Source organism: Loa loa (genome assembly GCF_000183805.2).
Source record: "Loa loa unplaced genomic scaffold supercont3.49, whole genome shotgun sequence".
NCBI lineage: Eukaryota > Metazoa > Nematoda > Chromadorea > Rhabditida > Onchocercidae > Loa > Loa loa.
The window spans coordinates 282,270-299,324 of NW_018108229.1; the positions used below are offsets into that span (position 1 = coordinate 282,270).

Genomic DNA, 17,055 nt, shown 5'->3' on the forward strand with positions numbered 1-17,055 from the left:
CAACACACACCACATGAAATGAAATCAGCTTACTTGGTATTCCAAACTAAGAATGGTTGTCAACGATCCCAGTAACTCTAGTTCAATCTCAACAAGTAAAGTTCGACATGACAACAATCCATCCAGCCACTGAAAACTTGATTACACTTCGCCCTGCTTTATATGAACAAACAGCTGTTCCCGGAGAAGCCACCCACACAATACCAACTGGGCCAGCTACACGGTATTAACCGTGTAAAACCTATTGGTGACAGGAATCAAAGCGAAACTGATGGAGAATTCCCTACCTACGCCTTCCCCTAGTATTTCTCTAGCAAACCATTGTGTAGGGGAAGTCAGCTACATTCCGCACTCCTCGCATTCTGCAAGACTGCAAATGGCTTTTCAGAATGTGGCAATACGTTACAAGCCACGTGGACTGTCCATTCGTCCATCCATTCAAAGGCTCATCTACGTCATCACGTCTCCTGCACATCAAGGTAGGATCTTGCTATCTCTGCTGTTGTACTATATTGAACAAAGCTTTTGAGAATTTTTGAAGACAGGCTGAAGGATAGGAAGGCACACAATTTATAATGCACACGATGCTTGAGCTCGTTCTGAACAGTTCATTACACAGCTTCACCGGAGTGTAAGAAATACAGTTGTGTCATCACTACCAGCCTTGTGTTAACAACTTTCAAGAGGGAGTTCAACCTTATCTTATCGCACTGCCTTTAGGTTTTGAATATCATCCTGGCTATCAGACGAACTGCATGTCTGATGCCCTCATGATCGCTATTGCAGCACCTTAGTAAGGCTTTTTAAGAAAAGCAACTGCTAAAACCCGCACACATTCCACGCAGCATTTCACGTCCAACCGCCTGCATTAATATGAAATATCCATAACGCTTCGCCAGACGTATCGCAGTACTTCTAGCAGTTATCATGAACTCATGCTGGCGATTGTCAAAATATCATAGCTTCGCCAGCATGCGCAGTCCTACCCTTTAGCTTGCGAACAAAAAAAGTTACAAGCGAACTTTATGTCACATGTTTCTCACCATAAGGTAAAGTACGCATACGCGCAATTGTTCGAATGATAAAATGTTCTTTTTTAGCAAACTTCAAATCAACATTCTTAGTTGTCGCAACTAGACACCATTTTGCGCATGCATTCAGTTAATCTTTTCTTAGCTGATATCAAATCGAAATCCCGAGTTCTGTATAATATATAATAATATTCAGCTACAGAAAATTTACTAAGGAAACAATGTAAGGAAGCATAAATGATTAGGAAGCCAAAACATTTCAGTCTATTTAAAAACCTTATTACACAACCATTCATTCTTACAGCGGATAAGATAATGAGAAGAATAAGTTAATGAATTGTGGAAACACAGAAGATGGTGTGTTATATCCTGAAGTGACCATTAAAAAAGCACAAACATACACACAAAGAAAATACTACAGACTTTGTTTTAAACATCCACTTAGAAGCAAAATTCATGATGAAGAATTTATTCCAGTAAAGTTGCTACAAATGATTGCTAACAGTATTAAAGAAAACGACAAATTACTATGTTCTTACTAGAACACACCAAAACCATTGATACCTTTCAGCTACGGAAATAATTACAACAGTCGAAAAGACAAGTCGATATTATGTAATGCCGCTATTTTTATGAAACATAAATGTAGAGTAAAAAGGAAAAAGACACTACCATGCAAATCATCGAAATTTGGAAGAAATCACGGCCAGCACTTTCTGAACGTTTGGTTCACTTTCATCAACATCACTATCATCTTGCTATGAATATGCTGAGAGCTGCAAACAAGTCCAAGCTGTGGTTTTGCTACAATAACTAGTTTACTTACATAAGCTTCACAACTGACGACATATCGCATAATATTACATGTCATTCACTATTTTTTCTTTTTGGAATATCCCACTTTTAAACCATATAACGAGGTGATGACTTTCGTAACCTGTGCTACCTAATAATATTTAATATTTATTGCTAGCCACTTAAAGACTGTTCACATTACACTACGTAAAGAACGTATTTTTAGTGAGCAATCGGCACCACATGAAAAAAGACGAATTTCTGGATCAACATGTAGTTGTTGCACTCCTTGTACTACTGAAGCCACTTGACGCAGGCTGAATCCTCCTCGAGCAACATGTTCGCTATCCAACGAAGTCACAAGGTGTGGTACAAGATCGGTATTCCAAACCTATTAGATTTATGCTTATTAATAAGGTTTTAAATAAAGAGCGAAACTAAGTGAAATAACGAACATCGGAAAATCAATACCAAAAAAAAAAAATCGGTCAATAACTTGGAAGTGCATACTTCCCAACGCATACTAAGCATATTTGATGAATTCATCCTTTTTTTGAATTTGTTGGAAGTTTTCTCATAAATAATCATTAATTAACCTTTATATCCCCATCATTCGATCCAGCAACAATGATCTGCTGAAAGGGATCACTCACAAGACATTTGACAGCAGAATTTTCAAAACACTTCACAGTAGTACGTAGTCGACGTTGTCGAATATCCCAAACACACAATTCTCCATGTCGTCCGCCAGATACTATAGTCTAGAAATCGTTTAAATACCATCATTTCTTTTAAAACATAGTACGTGGACTTATTATAAACGAAACTTTCAGGAAAGATAAGTTTATAACATACGAGCACAACTTTCCTGACACCTTTCCGTTTACCCTCTTACAAAGTTTTCAGTTCCCAAAAATTTCCCAAAACAAAATACAAACAATATCCGTTTTCCATAAAGTAATCTTTATAATCAAAGAGTAGAAAACCTGATATGACGACAAATACATCACGGAAGTTGCTCCTTCAGGGTGTGCTGTCCAAGAATGAATCTGTGCTTTTGATTGCGGCATAAGGGTATCCCAAAGGCTAATGTTTTCGTCTGATAAGCTCAGACCCGCAGTAACCAGAACAGAAGAAGTGGAACCCAAAAACCGAACATCTGCTGCGGATTTAGAATGACATTTCTGATTCTGAAATAAAAGTGAAAACCACTCACAATTATATTTGATGCGCAAGCGTATTATCAGGAATCGAAGAACTCACGAAGAATGGCTTTTTGACTGGTAATCCTTGAGTTGTCTGCCACAAACACAACATTCCATCGTTGTCAACCGAAGCAAATTTGCTTCCATTATAAGAGAATAACACTTTCGTCACCTAGCATACAGAAAAAATTATCAATAATTTGTAATCTCGATTTAAGCAAACCTTTGGGATCAAAAGAAAACAAACTTTGGCATACTGCCCAGCTATTCGAGGTGTAAAAAACGGCTGCCCAACTCCCCACTCCCACAATCGTATTGAGCCATCTGACGACCCACTCACATCTGTAAAATAACGACGTAAAAATCCAAATCAAAAATCCAGCCCCCTTTTCAATGCCTCGAGATTAAATCAATATAACTACAAGAAACAAGAAATAAACAAAGAAGAAGTGAGTATTAGTGGTAACCATCTGAATGATTTAAGATGTTATGCCCCATTCAATGCACCACTGCATTCCCTGTAGATTTTCCCCGAAACTAAAGCGATGAATGTAACAGTCAATAGAAAGGTTATTGATAGAAAAAGGATTTAGCAAATTAAATGTTTAGCAGAAATAAAACGTACAATAAGGCATTGTGGGATGAGAATCGAGTCGCCGTATTCCATGAACTTGTCTCTTATACATCTGCAGGAAGTGTATAAAAAGATAAACAAGGGTCATAATAGCACAATATTCATGATCAAACAAACAAACAGACGCATGCATGTCAATGTTCAGCATAACCTTTTACCTTTCCCTGGTACAACTTTTATATTTACACCATATTCAAAGAATTTAGCAAAAATTGAAAGCTTTTAGCAAAATCAATACCCAACACAAGTCTACGTTCACAACATCCAGAACATTTTATAATGCACATACCTTCATCAAAGCCTTTCGGCTTCTATCAACAATAAATGGAGTCATCTGCATATATCAATAAATGAAAGTAAATATGACCAAGTTAATAGTAAATATGACCATATGATCAAGTCCAAGAAATGAAGGAGAATCCATAAACACAAACTCCGGCATGTTTTACTTAATTGAAGCCAAAAAAAAATATGGCGCTAACAATAACCAGAAGTGCCTACCGTATTTATGGAAGTGGTTTGTTGTCCATTTTCAGTTATTAACTGATAGTCATCATTATCCTGCAAATCTCGACAGTTGTACAGATTTAAAAGATAAAAAAACGCAACATTTTCAAGTACCATATTCGGATTTATTATACAGGAGAAATTTCTCGATGGATAATAATTCAGTTCACAATAATTTGCTTTTAAAATCTTCAAAATATAAAAATTGTTTGCATCTCATTTTTTTTATTGAAGACAAAAACAATGTTACCCAAGGCTACGTAAGCTAGGAAAGGCGTTTCAACTCAATTCCGAACACCAATGGAAGTAGAGAGAACAGCAGGGTTAACACAATGTAATAAATCAGCCAAGAAATTCATTATTGAACTGGAAAAGTGAATTATGATAAGGGATTTGTTGTAAGGAAGAACATCCAGTCCTCAAGTTAACTACTAAATACCATTTGTCATCATGAAAAGAAATCAAATCAACTGTAGACGTATACCTTAAGCACATCCCTTTTGGTTTCATCAAGTGCAACATCAAGTTCTGTTCGATTAAACAACCAAGACGAAAGCCTAAAGTTCTCCCCACCATCAAGCAAAGCTGTAATGTCCATTTCTTGTAATTCTCGTGTATTTGAAACTACTAACCAACTAGGCCTCACCTGTAAACAAAATTAAAAAATAAGCTCTTCATTCAGAAATGAAATCAATTGCATTGCCAAATTCCTCTCATGCATAAAGACAAAATGTGACAAAACTGATTACGATGAATTCATTTTAGCATGAAAATCAGGAATATACACGACCGGGAATGAGTAAACAATTACAAATTTCAAACCATATGAAGAAAAATGGAAAATAATGAAGTCTCACTACTCGCCATCTTTGAATTAAAGATTTATGTCATTATATTATAAAGCAAAAGCAATAAATTAACTGATGCACTAACAATAAATCACTAACCTCACTGCAGCAGAATGCTGCTATAGGCTCGTGTTCTCGTTGGACAATTTTGAACACATTTACGATACCTCGGTTTTCCAGCTCAACTACACCTTCCCGAAGGAAACTTTCTTCCTGAATATTACATGTAGGAGGAATACACACTTCAATAAAATAAACAATCTGAAATAGCCAATCAAAATTTAACGGATTTAAATGATTACAAAAATGACCTGCTGATCGCCGAAGCCAAATATATGCTTAACGAAAAGGGGCAAAATATGATCTTGACGAATCAGATAAAGCCAAATTCTTTTCACGGGCAACACAGACGGATCCGCACTTTCGAAAGGTGTGTTATTTGTTCCCATCAAAACACTGTATTTCATCAGAGACGATTCTGAAATGTATTCAAGCTCAGTAACAATTCCATGGAGCAACTGGATTATCTGTAAACAGAACACATATAATTTCACAAATAAGATGTGCAAAATTTTAGGAAATTTAAAAATAAATGCAGGAGAGAGAAAAAACAAGCAATGAATGCATTTTCTTAATAAGTTTTTAAATCTATACACAGTCAATAAGCATTCATAAACTTCATTTGTTTTCCTTTCTAGATGTATTTTGAACAGTTTCGTAAACGTGCTCTGTTAAAATAGTTGAATGTTAAGTACCTCCATTGCTGTCATCTTTTCTAATAGATAAGTCAGGAAGGAAGTCGGAAGGACATCCATCAGGTACTGCATACAAGTGATCTTCAAGTTGTTTCGCCCAATTCTCGATAAGTTTGAAAACAGCATTTGCACGAGGTGATAAGGCTGGTAGTTCTACAATTTTCTTTTTTTTATTGAGATCGTTGAAGCAAAAATTTCACACAAATTGTTTATAAATTAAAAGAACTTTAGTACCTGAATATTCTAAGCCTGCAAGCTGAAGAAAAGACTTCATTCGATACAACTGCTGATGGGTCAAAGCTAAACGTAAGAGCCACCATGCGAACCCTTCCGAATCACTGTGTTGTTTTCTCTGTAGTTGTTCTTCTAATTCAACTACTGATTCGTGGTGTTCTTCGTCTGAATCATAACATCCACCCAGGACTTCAGGTAATTCTGGCTAGAAAAAAATAATCATATACAAAATTCAACATGAACTCTAGACGATACTCTGGATTCCCACCGCGCTTTAAAGTTGGATATAAATTAACGAATTCACCAGAATTTCTAAGAAAAAAAAAGTTAAAGCAAAACCTCGTTCAGATCACCCTGTAAGATACCTTTTCAGCAAAAAACTGCACCATACTCTTTTTTGGTGGTATCCACTCATATGGGACTTGTTTTTCGAAAGACTTCGATTTATTTGTTGAAAAACGATCCGAGGATATGGTAGTTGCTTCGACTCCAATCACCTCAAATAGCAGTTTTTTCCATACAATATACGCAAGATACTTTTTACCATTAGAAGTTAATGAAAATCAACTCAGTATCGAAACTAACTTGAAATGATAAATCAACTGAGAGACAATTTTTGTCAGACTTTGCATGAGTTTCATTAGAAGGAAAAACGCTCGGCACTGCAGTCGTCCACTTCACGGGTGAGCCTAAATTGAAATGCCATTATAAAAACAATAGAAACACTTTTTTTTCCTGAATACAGGATAAGACGTAAAACCAACATACCTGGAGCTCTTGAAGGAGATACCTTTTGCCCTTTCCCCCCACCTCCACCGAACAAAATACCAAATTCTTTTGCGCCAATGTTACGGGCTGCTAATCGAAATAACCACCTTGCATCGTAAGTAGCAAGTGCGTATGCGAAAAGAGATGCAAAGACCTGAATTATTTTGCATCATCGCGCAAAGTTGTTCCAGCTCATTCGTCAATAACGTTAATGAGGAGGGATAAGCTTTTGATATACTAAAGAACCTCAAATAAATTTAGACAAAACATGAAGTAAGCATTCCCTCTGAATAGGTGAAACTAAAAACAGAAACTATGCTCATATTATGAAGGCTCACTGCAATGTAAATTTCAAGCACAAGAAGTTTAAGTTGCGGAACTTCTTCACCCTTTTCTCGACTTAAAATAGCCAGTAGACTTTCCACTCCCGGCCATTTCGAAGGCGATGTCGTTACTTGCAATTCGTCGTTTGTTGTTGCTATCCTTGATGACCTCGCCAATGCTCTGAAGAACTTATGAAAGTACAAAATAATCTTTCAATTTTTACAGTGTTTTCTTGGAATATATTTTTGTCATTTAAATAATTCATTCATTAAACTTAGAGATGATCTTTGTTAACCGCTTTACTCTATATTTTGCTATCAAATAATAGATGTAAATACATTTTGACATACCCGTGATTGCTTCCACAAATATTACTGACATTGCAAAGTGATTGGTACAAGCATGAAGATAATCCTTGACACAAGCTATAGACTTCATGGACCTGAAAAAAACGACCTATGGATAGAGATCGAAAAATAACTTAATGGCCGCAATTGTAGAGAATAATCGGTGAAAATAGTGTCAAGCATAAAAAGTGAATAAATTGACCAATAAGTATTTCTTGCAGTGAGAAAGATGTTTTTTTTTTCACTCATACGCCCTAAAGCATTTCGCAATATAGGATTTCTAATTTAAAATATCACTTTTCTGCTGAAGAGAAAGGAATTGGTAGTAGCGTGAAGAGCCGATAAATATCTTAGTGGTCTTCCAACCCTGACTTCGTGTTAGGAATTTGAAAGACTAACTTTAGTCAAAGAACTCTCGATCTGCGGAGGTTCAGAAAGATCAACAAGTGACAGCAAAATATCAGAACACAGACTTCTCACAAAACTGAGCGGCGATGATGTAAGCATTTCGCGCGGTGAAACTGATGCAATAAAAAGTGGAAATGAATGCATGATTGGTAAATATTCTGTAAAATATTATCATATATTGCTTTTATAATATCGACATTTACACGCATTAGATAAAAAGAAACTCCTTCCATTAAAAACTGTTGTCTGACTCAATTGAAGGAGTTTAGATTGCCAATGAAAGAGAGTTACTGTTTATAGAACATTAATTAGAAGACCACACTCAAAACAAAACAATTATTTGAATGAATATAACTCACTTAATTTTAGATTTTTTAACTGGAAAATGCAAAAAGTGCAAGCGCCGGAAAATAATTATTACATTTTATTTAATGGAAAATTTACCACCAGTAGAGAGTTCCAATGGTCCGTTATCTTGCTGTACTTCCATTTGTAATAAAAGAAGTTCCATTAGTGCAGCAGTTAAGCGATGACTCTGAGAATTGTGTAGAGTGCAGTACGATATAAAAGCGCGCAATAATTTCTGATTAGTGCATAACCATCGTCTACGATGCAACGCGTGGTGAAACCGGGCCGATATCTTTGTTCTATCCATATGAACAGTCTTGTAAAGTGGCATACTATCACTAAAAAGTTGTTTTTTTCAAAAACATGTACCTTTTCTCGAAAGAACCTATTTGATATCCCAGAATGGATTTAAGATGATAGCAAGAGTAATTTATTAGAAAAAAAAATAAGCACAGCTTCACTCTAAATAATCGAAAATACTTGCAACCAACAATATCGGTAATGTACAATATGTAAACATATAAACAATATAGGGAAAAGGTCTTGCTCAAATACTAACCATCTATGGAGAAAAACAGAATTCAAAACATTACATTATATCATCGTTGAATTCATCTTCATTTCCAGTGACACCATCAAGTTCCAAGCTATTGTAATCACTACGATAACCACATATTTTCTGCAGCACACTTACGCCTGCTTCCAGCCAATTAAGTAACTAAAAATTGAATAAAATATCTCACAGCTAAAGTAGTTTTTATGTACAACTGCAAAGCAAAAAGCAAGTATGGTACGGGAGCGCGAACTTTAATAATAAACTAACTTGAAACCTCAGCTGTCCGCCGTCTACCTCGAAAGCACTTGCAAGAGTAGATAACTCTTCAACCAGAAGCCGTAATGTCGCAGTGAGCTTCATATGCTGCGCAATGACATCTAGTGTCGCATCACTGCTACTTGCCTAAAGCGAACTAGCAATCATGTAATTAATAGCATAGAAATAAAGTAAATGGTCAGGTGCAGGAAAACTGAAATAATATCCAAGACAAACAGTTACATTTCTGAAAACAAAAAGAAAAAACACTGTAGTCATCTGTATTACGCACTCCATTGGAATCGTCCGGAACAACTGTAATGCTTTCCTTCTGCACCACGACTTCATCTTTTGTTTCCGAGTCATTTAATTGTAAATTTAGTTCGGCATCTACGTAGGCAGATGATATTGGTGTATTCCAGTCGATGGCATTTGATCGATTATTCCATAAACCATCATTTTTTGGCGATTCTGATCTCTAAAATAATGTCAGTTTAGCCAAATTAAGCATTCCACCAGCAATTGTCGAATTTGCAGATACAGTGCTTACTCCTAGCAATGAAGAATAAGTCCTCTGTAAGTCAAAATTTCCAAAGAGTTACATGTTCATTTTATGTCAATAACAATAATTTCGTTATATTTCGATATTTTAAAAATTTCAGCTAATACTGAGTGCTTAACTGAATGCTTGATGTCAAATTCTTACAGCGTGTTTATTGACTGCAGGCGACAGAGATGACGATTCCACTACGGTGAGATTTTTTGGTAAGCGCGCCAAAACATCAAGTGCAAGTAAGGGACATCCTGATGCCAAATGAGCGCTTGCAGTTCGAAAATACAATCTTCGCTCAGAAGGTGTGATAACTGATGCAAGATGTTTTGCAACTGCCAAGAACTTTTCAGTCGAACCTACCTGTAAGCAATACTGGTTTATATGAACGGAAAAAAGTGGTTTCTTTTCAGTTCATTTACAACGAAATGAATAAAACCAATAGAAACTGATTTTTTCACACCTGAATCCCAGCATTTAGAAGTTTTTGCCGAATAACCAGATGATGAATGCGTATGAATGAGTAGAAGTTGAATATATCTGATAAGGAATATTCCATTGAAGCATCCAAATGAACATGATCTGCTTCATCAACCAACGTGTTCGCTGCTCGAACATATTCCTTCAGATGCCAGTAAGCCATCGAACGTACAAAGGGATTTCTGTTAAAACTGCATTATCAAAACGTCAGTTGTTAAAGCTAATCAAACAGAAATTTATGAAAGCAGAATCATTATACAGTGCAACATACCGATTTGCTCTAGATGTAGCATCAAAATATTTCACATCCGTAACTTCGGCGTCGAAAATTTCTTTACAGAGCAACTCCCTGAGTAAATTACCCTGCTCTTCGTAATCTCTTTCACAAAGGCGAACTATTACTATTGCAAGTTGTAGATCTTGTAGCTTCCTCAATACTATCTGCAAAGAGAAAAAAGTAGCAAAACAACGAAAAGCAAAAAGAAAAGGTTAAAAATGTAGAAGTCACAAAAACGCAGACCTGTATAGCGTCTTTAATTGAACCAGCTAATAAGAAGAATGCAGCAGCGTGATGGAATCGCTGCTTCCCCATCAGTACAAAGGCGTTCTTTAGAGCTGCTTTTTTCCATTTCTCTTCGTTGAAATCATGCATGAAAAAATCCAACATTCTGTTGTCCTTGACGGTCTATAAACAGGATTGCAAATGAATATTTTCAGAGTGAGAGTGATTTTTATTAAGATGGTACCAAGAAAAAGGACCTGCCTTGAACAAATGAGTTAAGAGATTTTTTTTCTTCAACAGGAGATAATAAAGAGATGCATCCAATGGATCTTGATTCCTTTGAAAAGCCGCTTTTGCTAGCTGTAATTCGAATGAAAAAGAACATAGTTTTTCAATTTATTATACACTGACAAAAATAAATGTGAAAAAAAAAATGATGGAAACCAACTTTCTCAATGATCGCACGAAGTGACGAAGTGTTTTTTAGCCACCAAGCAACTCCTAAGGCCCGCAATTCTTCCCATGACAAAGTGGGCTTCTGTAGACAAGGAATTGCATTCAGGAGTTCAGTCTCTGTTTCAGAATGCAAAGCCCAAATAATTTGTGATGGTGAAAGTCCTCTGAAATGATGAAGTCACTAAAAGTTAATCAAAATATTTAGAAAAAAGAAGACGTATGACAAATATTAGAATTATTCGCTTTTCATGATTTCATTAAAACCAACTAAAATGGATGTCATATAAATAGAGATATCAATGCTTAAACCTTGAACGAAGACTATGTTTTTGCTGCAATGGTAGACACAATAACAAATATTCGTGTTGTTTCACGGCCATCAAATATCTCAATCCACACTCGTCAACAGTTTCAAATCCAACAGTAGGTGTAGCATATCCACTTGCTGCATCGGTCACGATCCGCGCCTCAGTTACTCGAAAAGCTGCAAATACAAATACGTAATTTACAGTGCATTCTTTTGCAAAATCGAAATCCTTTCATAGAATATGCACAGTTACGTACCTGCGTTTGCTTGCGTCAATTTATCCATGATATCCGATGAGAAATGGCTTAATGTATCCGCAACTGCCAAAAGGTGCATTTGATCAACACTTGACAAACCTACAATTATTTACCTCTCAAAGGTTAGTTATCAACAAAAAAGTTTATAAATAAGTTATAAAAGGTTAAACGTTTACCCGGTAAATGAGTATGGGTGAGAAATCCTGTCAGTAAACGATTGTGTCTTGCAGTAAAACTTGTTGCAGAAACTGTATGTGCATTATCCATAGAAAACGAGTTTTGACGTGATTTTCTCGGCTCACTGTCCATATCTAGTGAACCATCTAGACTATCATCCTTAAAAGGTTTATCAAAAAGTGAAATGCATCTACTCTGAAAATTGTATTTAAACAACACTTGCTTCACAAAAGTTTCAAATCTGAATTATACTTCTATTCAGTAACTACAGAATGTATGGTAACTGCAAATTACTTGTGGTATTTCAGATGCTTTCTCTCTAGCCATTGAAAATGGATCACCAACGGATAAAAGAACATGAAGCGGTAATAGTGGAATACCATCAAGTTCATCACATTCCAAGTTTGAATCATCAAAGGTATCAGTAAGTCCCTCCATAGCATCTTGTCCCGAACTTTCCATTTTCAGGTCTCCACCAGTAAGTGACATTTTACGCATTGAAGAGGCACGTGACAACGGATTTGGTATTGAAACATTCAGTTGCTGCAAATCAAAACATACGCTGCTTCATAAGCTGTTGTTGGTGTGCTACATGCAACCTAATCTGAAGCTATGTATTACGTATAGAATTACAACACTAACCTTTAAGCTTTTCAAAACATGTAGTAATATTGCTTTGACTACACGTGTCCTTCCAGAATTAAGTAACTCAATGAGCAACTTTGGATGGTACTGCGGCAAAATGGGACTTGCTAAACGCGCAGCTTCGAATAAACCTTCTTCGCTGACGGCTTCAAGTACATGCTCATCTTTGAAAAGCAGTGTTTGCAAATCATAGGGCACCGAATAGATCCTTAAAATTGACAAATAATAACTCACCAAAGTAATCGGACAGAGTAATCGAGGAGATCATAAAAAAAGAAAACCTTTGTAGCAGATCTCTGTACAATTTCTGCTTGTTCAAAGAGACAGGGTCCTGCTTAAATTTCTTTGATAACTGATCCAAGCTGGGATGTGAAGAGATACCCAAACTAGCAAGTGCAAGATGACTAGATGGCTTAATTCTGAAAACGTTGTATTCACCGTCAAACAAAAAAAAAAAAGAAAGAAAAAAAAGAGAAAAATGGCGCAATAGATTCTCATTTACAAAGTTTTGAAAAGACTTACACAAAAAACATACAACTTACTTAGAAAGGTCTTTAGTAACTTCCGCCAGTTTTTCTTTTTTAGGGAATTCCGCTTTGAAATTCCACTGACTATAACAACGCATTTCACTTTGCATGCCGATAATCAATAGACCGTTACGAACCCAACCCAACGTTGTTGGTAACGGTGGTAAACCATCAGCTGATTTAAGCTCTAAAAATCGTATGCAAAGCCAGCGCACCTGAAAGTCAAGCTAATATCATAGCAGTGAATCAAAAGTGTTTCAGCTAAATGTTTTCTAAGTTAATTTCTGCAAAATGTAAGACTGTTGAACATATTTGGAAAAACTTAATATAAATATTTGAACTATCAACAATTTTTACCCATTGCAAATAACTGTTCAGTAAAAAATGACTATTTTCTCTAACTAACACGCAAAGCAACAAAATGTTTTCCAACTCAAACAAATAAAGATCCCAAATACTTGGTATCTTTTTCTTTCCAGTGTGTTTTCACAATAGTTGGTCATTTAGTAATACCATGCTTCCTCAAAAAATAAAATTTCTCATAAAATTAATCCTGTATATGAACTTAATCCTGCATATAACACTGTATATTGATATCCATCACTTCGACACAGAGTTTTTTTAAAGTTGGAAATCATAGTGATCATTCAGTATGACACCAATAGATCAAAAACGAAAAGACCTCATAACTGAAAGAATTCAACAAGACTTTGCGTCCAATAGTTTTCTCAAAAAATCCTGCACACAAAAACAGTTGTAGAAATTGTACCCAATTTATTAATAATAAAGCATCTTATGAAACTAACCAAACGAGTTGATACGGTTTCCGGATTAGCGAGTGAAGAAGCCTTTCTTAGAGGACCTCGACGATGTGTGTCATGTTCTTTCATCATTACAATGTTTCTTTGTGCAGCAGCCTGAGATATTTGCGTATATAAAAAGATGTATGTACCCAATGCCACCGTAAGAATATGCGAACCATCTTCAGCCGAAACCCATTTCAGACATACATTACTGATTGGCATGCCTGCACAAAATTCTGAAAGTGTAAGTAAAATAAGACCTTGCAACATCTCTTTCCGTCTATTTCGTCCTTATGGAATTTGTGGTTGTCTCTCCTTTTAACAATTTTTAAAAAACTAGAAAGCGCATTTACTACAATGGATGTCAATCCTGCTTCTAATCAGCAATGACACTCTAATTAGCGCAAAAGCAATTATGAAGCAACCTGAAATAGCTGTATCCGATTCCTTGAGGTAGTTTTCGGCTAGTTCCTTACTGAAAACTATATCAGTTCACTTCAATTTTACTGTGATTCAACAGCAGAGTTCATTAAAAACGGGAAAGAAATCTTATGCTACTGCAATAACATATTTATTGTTGTGAATTCTAAATTATATTCTTTTCTCTGTTAAAATTATCCAGCAAAGAGCAATCTGATAATGTTTCAACGAAATGAGAAAAAAAACCTCATTCTGTGTCGGAGATTGACAGTGATTGTATCTTCACGAAGCCATTCAACGCCACCTGACGATTCACATTCAAACACACCAACCTTGACGCTATTTATCGATGAAGCTGAACCAGCCACACCTTCGGGAAGGTAGGCACAAGCAAATCGACTACTATGAGCAGCTGATATTGAATATATCGGACCTGAAACATCTATTTGTTGGAAACAATATTGTTGATGACCCGGTAGTTCACATACAAAAGCTCGAAAGCAAAATATTATTTGCATTCTAATAACAAAAAGAATTTTTACCATCCATCTCTATATTCGAATCCATGGTACTGCTTATCATTCCCCACGTCTTCCATTTGTACCTAGTTGATCCATCACTTTCAATAATTTTCAAACATTCATAAAATCGGATATTTTCATCGCTGCATGCCAAAAGAACTAGATAAGGTGCCCTGTATGTGGGATAAAGATTTGACGACGGCAAATGACCTGCTGATGGCTCCACCAAAATCACCTTAAGCAGTCCTATTATACACCATTAATGCTGATGGTATCACCATATGTTTTCTCACTACATTCCACTATATATTTTTTTATTTCATTCCATCGAAAATTTCATTTTCATTCTACTATTTCAAACCCCGAAGATAGCTTTTGCAATCCACTTCAACCTAGCACCATATCAGCAGCATACAGTTCAGCCTGAAATCCACAGTAGCAGTAAGAACTACCGGTTAACTGCTAGTTGAATGCCATATTTCCTACAACTACTTTCAACAAAATTTGGGTTAAAACTGATAACGAATTCTCAGCAGAACATCGTTAAGTTTGCTTATCTTCTAACATCAGTAACATGAAATAATGAGTGAAAAATAAAGAAAACTCACAGAAACGCCATCCGGCAGCACAACATGATCATCATAAACCAGATTAGAACTGAATTGCAATTTGCTCAAAAAATCCTCGTTTCCATTCTTTATATTGGCTGAACCCGACGAATCCTTTGTAGGCAAGGTGTTTTCAATCTCTCCTATAATTCAGCAAAACTTTATTCTATAAACAAGAATTTACGAAACAAGAATGCTTTAGATGAATCATTTTCATATCCCGATGAATTATTACACAAAAAGAAGACGTACCTACGTCTTCATAATCCGTTACAGCAATGTTAATCAACCACATGCGCAACCTGAAAGTACTGCATATATTAAGATACTAGAATATAATTAGAAGTGGCAGAACTACTTATATGGTTGCGAGACAAAAACAAATTTCACAAGGCGCAAACCTTGTAAGAGAATCCTTCTCTTTTTCAAATAATACCAAGTAATAACGATTGATGTTTGCTTGTTTAATAGCTAAATTTCGCGAAGTATCCGCGGCACCAAAAACGCGATCATTGGAAGCCAGCAAACGTTCATTGAAAGCATGAATAAGCAGAACACTGTCTGCACACTGTAACAGAAAATATCGAAATTTGCAAAACAAAATTAACGGAAGGGAACTTACAAAGCCAAGAACGAATTTTGAATGGGATATTTCCAAAGGGTTGCAGTGTTTTGAGTAAAAAAGATACCGAAGCAGCATTAATACTCGACAATAAAAGTATGCAACCAGGCTTTGTCGATGATTGCGTAGAAACAACTTTACACATTTTCGTCATATCTTGCTTATTGCGGATGTCGTAAGTTTTTGCCATATTTTGCTCATTTCGCATGTTTCCATCATTGATCGAACAGCTGCAAAGCGCTGATCACTTCAGTGCCATTATAATTCACCCCAATCATGCAATTTCGTGATTCATTGATTTGTGCAACAGCGTATTTTATATGAGATCATACCACAAATTCTCCACAGGTTGATCACGAGCAATAATTACAATGCCACTTAGCAAACAAGTGTGATGCACTTGCCCTATTCCAGCTCATTCTTATAATAACAATTTTTCGAAAGGTGAATTGTACGACAAAAGGAAATTCATCATCCACTTCACCTTTTGTTTTCCTCATGATTTCTATTCCTTTCAATCAACCATTATTGGAAGAGATTGATTGACGTTACATATAAGCAAAAAAATGACATTGCAATAACGAAAAAGCTTCCGCTGATTTTTTACAAAAAAAAAAAAAAAAGAAACGGCTTCCAAACCAAGAATCATATAACTTAGAAACTTATCCTTCCTTTTCATCAGTTTCCAATCCAAAAACTAATTAAACATTTTAAACTAACCATACCTTTCTTTGTCATGGAAATCTGAAATCTACTGAAACGTACCGCTGCGAATTTCTGCTTATTACATACAGGCATTATTTCCAGCTACATAAAAACATTAAAAGACAAAAAAACATTAGCAACTATTCAGCAAAATATGCATACTATTCAAATCACGAAGACATTAAAAACATTAAAAGAAACCTGCTTTCAGAATGGGAGGCATTTCTTCTTCCAGAAGCATGTATATTTGCGAGAAACTCCGCAGCATCAATGATAGCTTGATAAATGTTGATATGTCCAGAAGTGTTAGCCACAAAAGAACAGCTAGGTGATGTCGACAGCGATCCCAATAATGAACTGCATATATATATATATATATATATATATATATATATATGNATATATATATATATATANATATATATATATATATATATATATATATATATATATATATATA

The 17,055-nt window shown here is 35.6% G+C and overlaps 2 protein-coding genes across 2 annotated transcripts in view; one reads left to right on the forward strand and one right to left on the reverse strand.

Moving 5' to 3' along the window:
• Nucleotides 1-107: 107 nt before the first annotated feature.
• Nucleotides 108-794, forward strand: LOAG_03208 (hypothetical protein; the record flags this gene model as incomplete). Its single annotated transcript, XM_003138745.1, has 3 exons — nucleotides 108-223; nucleotides 389-479; nucleotides 645-794. The coding sequence occupies 3 exons, from the start codon at nucleotides 108-110 to the stop codon at nucleotides 792-794; spliced, it is 357 nt and encodes a 118-aa protein (XP_003138793.1).
• Nucleotides 795-2,019: 1,225 nt separating this feature from the next.
• Nucleotides 2,020-17,055, reverse strand: part of LOAG_17206 (hypothetical protein) — a gene marked incomplete at both ends in the record, with an annotated part of 19,651 nt that continues 4,615 nt past the window's right edge. The window contains 44 exons of the mRNA XM_020449868.1: nucleotides 2,020-2,217; nucleotides 2,423-2,587; nucleotides 2,813-3,016; nucleotides 3,279-3,373; nucleotides 3,657-3,717; nucleotides 3,955-3,999; nucleotides 4,167-4,226; nucleotides 4,657-4,818; nucleotides 5,120-5,233; nucleotides 5,332-5,498; nucleotides 5,776-5,928; nucleotides 6,010-6,214; nucleotides 6,375-6,506; nucleotides 6,595-6,698; nucleotides 6,778-6,931; nucleotides 7,116-7,281; nucleotides 7,452-7,543; nucleotides 7,848-8,014; nucleotides 8,301-8,542; nucleotides 8,798-8,922; nucleotides 9,028-9,162; nucleotides 9,308-9,493; nucleotides 9,722-9,928; nucleotides 10,029-10,227; nucleotides 10,317-10,486; nucleotides 10,566-10,730; nucleotides 10,996-11,167; nucleotides 11,313-11,487; nucleotides 11,568-11,666; nucleotides 11,744-11,903; nucleotides 12,039-12,287; nucleotides 12,387-12,597; nucleotides 12,671-12,808; nucleotides 12,932-13,131; nucleotides 13,723-13,955; nucleotides 14,145-14,194; nucleotides 14,386-14,572; nucleotides 14,682-14,895; nucleotides 15,060-15,083; nucleotides 15,269-15,411; nucleotides 15,521-15,570; nucleotides 15,670-15,836; nucleotides 15,958-16,120; nucleotides 16,797-16,952. Coding sequence (XP_020306555.1) covers nucleotides 2,020-2,217; nucleotides 2,423-2,587; nucleotides 2,813-3,016; nucleotides 3,279-3,373; nucleotides 3,657-3,717; nucleotides 3,955-3,999; nucleotides 4,167-4,226; nucleotides 4,657-4,818; nucleotides 5,120-5,233; nucleotides 5,332-5,498; nucleotides 5,776-5,928; nucleotides 6,010-6,214; nucleotides 6,375-6,506; nucleotides 6,595-6,698; nucleotides 6,778-6,931; nucleotides 7,116-7,281; nucleotides 7,452-7,543; nucleotides 7,848-8,014; nucleotides 8,301-8,542; nucleotides 8,798-8,922; nucleotides 9,028-9,162; nucleotides 9,308-9,493; nucleotides 9,722-9,928; nucleotides 10,029-10,227; nucleotides 10,317-10,486; nucleotides 10,566-10,730; nucleotides 10,996-11,167; nucleotides 11,313-11,487; nucleotides 11,568-11,666; nucleotides 11,744-11,903; nucleotides 12,039-12,287; nucleotides 12,387-12,597; nucleotides 12,671-12,808; nucleotides 12,932-13,131; nucleotides 13,723-13,955; nucleotides 14,145-14,194; nucleotides 14,386-14,572; nucleotides 14,682-14,895; nucleotides 15,060-15,083; nucleotides 15,269-15,411; nucleotides 15,521-15,570; nucleotides 15,670-15,836; nucleotides 15,958-16,120; nucleotides 16,797-16,952 — 6,664 coding nt within the window. The remainder of the gene's footprint in view (nucleotides 2,218-2,422; nucleotides 2,588-2,812; nucleotides 3,017-3,278; nucleotides 3,374-3,656; nucleotides 3,718-3,954; nucleotides 4,000-4,166; nucleotides 4,227-4,656; nucleotides 4,819-5,119; nucleotides 5,234-5,331; nucleotides 5,499-5,775; nucleotides 5,929-6,009; nucleotides 6,215-6,374; nucleotides 6,507-6,594; nucleotides 6,699-6,777; nucleotides 6,932-7,115; nucleotides 7,282-7,451; nucleotides 7,544-7,847; nucleotides 8,015-8,300; nucleotides 8,543-8,797; nucleotides 8,923-9,027; nucleotides 9,163-9,307; nucleotides 9,494-9,721; nucleotides 9,929-10,028; nucleotides 10,228-10,316; nucleotides 10,487-10,565; nucleotides 10,731-10,995; nucleotides 11,168-11,312; nucleotides 11,488-11,567; nucleotides 11,667-11,743; nucleotides 11,904-12,038; nucleotides 12,288-12,386; nucleotides 12,598-12,670; nucleotides 12,809-12,931; nucleotides 13,132-13,722; nucleotides 13,956-14,144; nucleotides 14,195-14,385; nucleotides 14,573-14,681; nucleotides 14,896-15,059; nucleotides 15,084-15,268; nucleotides 15,412-15,520; nucleotides 15,571-15,669; nucleotides 15,837-15,957; nucleotides 16,121-16,796; nucleotides 16,953-17,055) is intronic.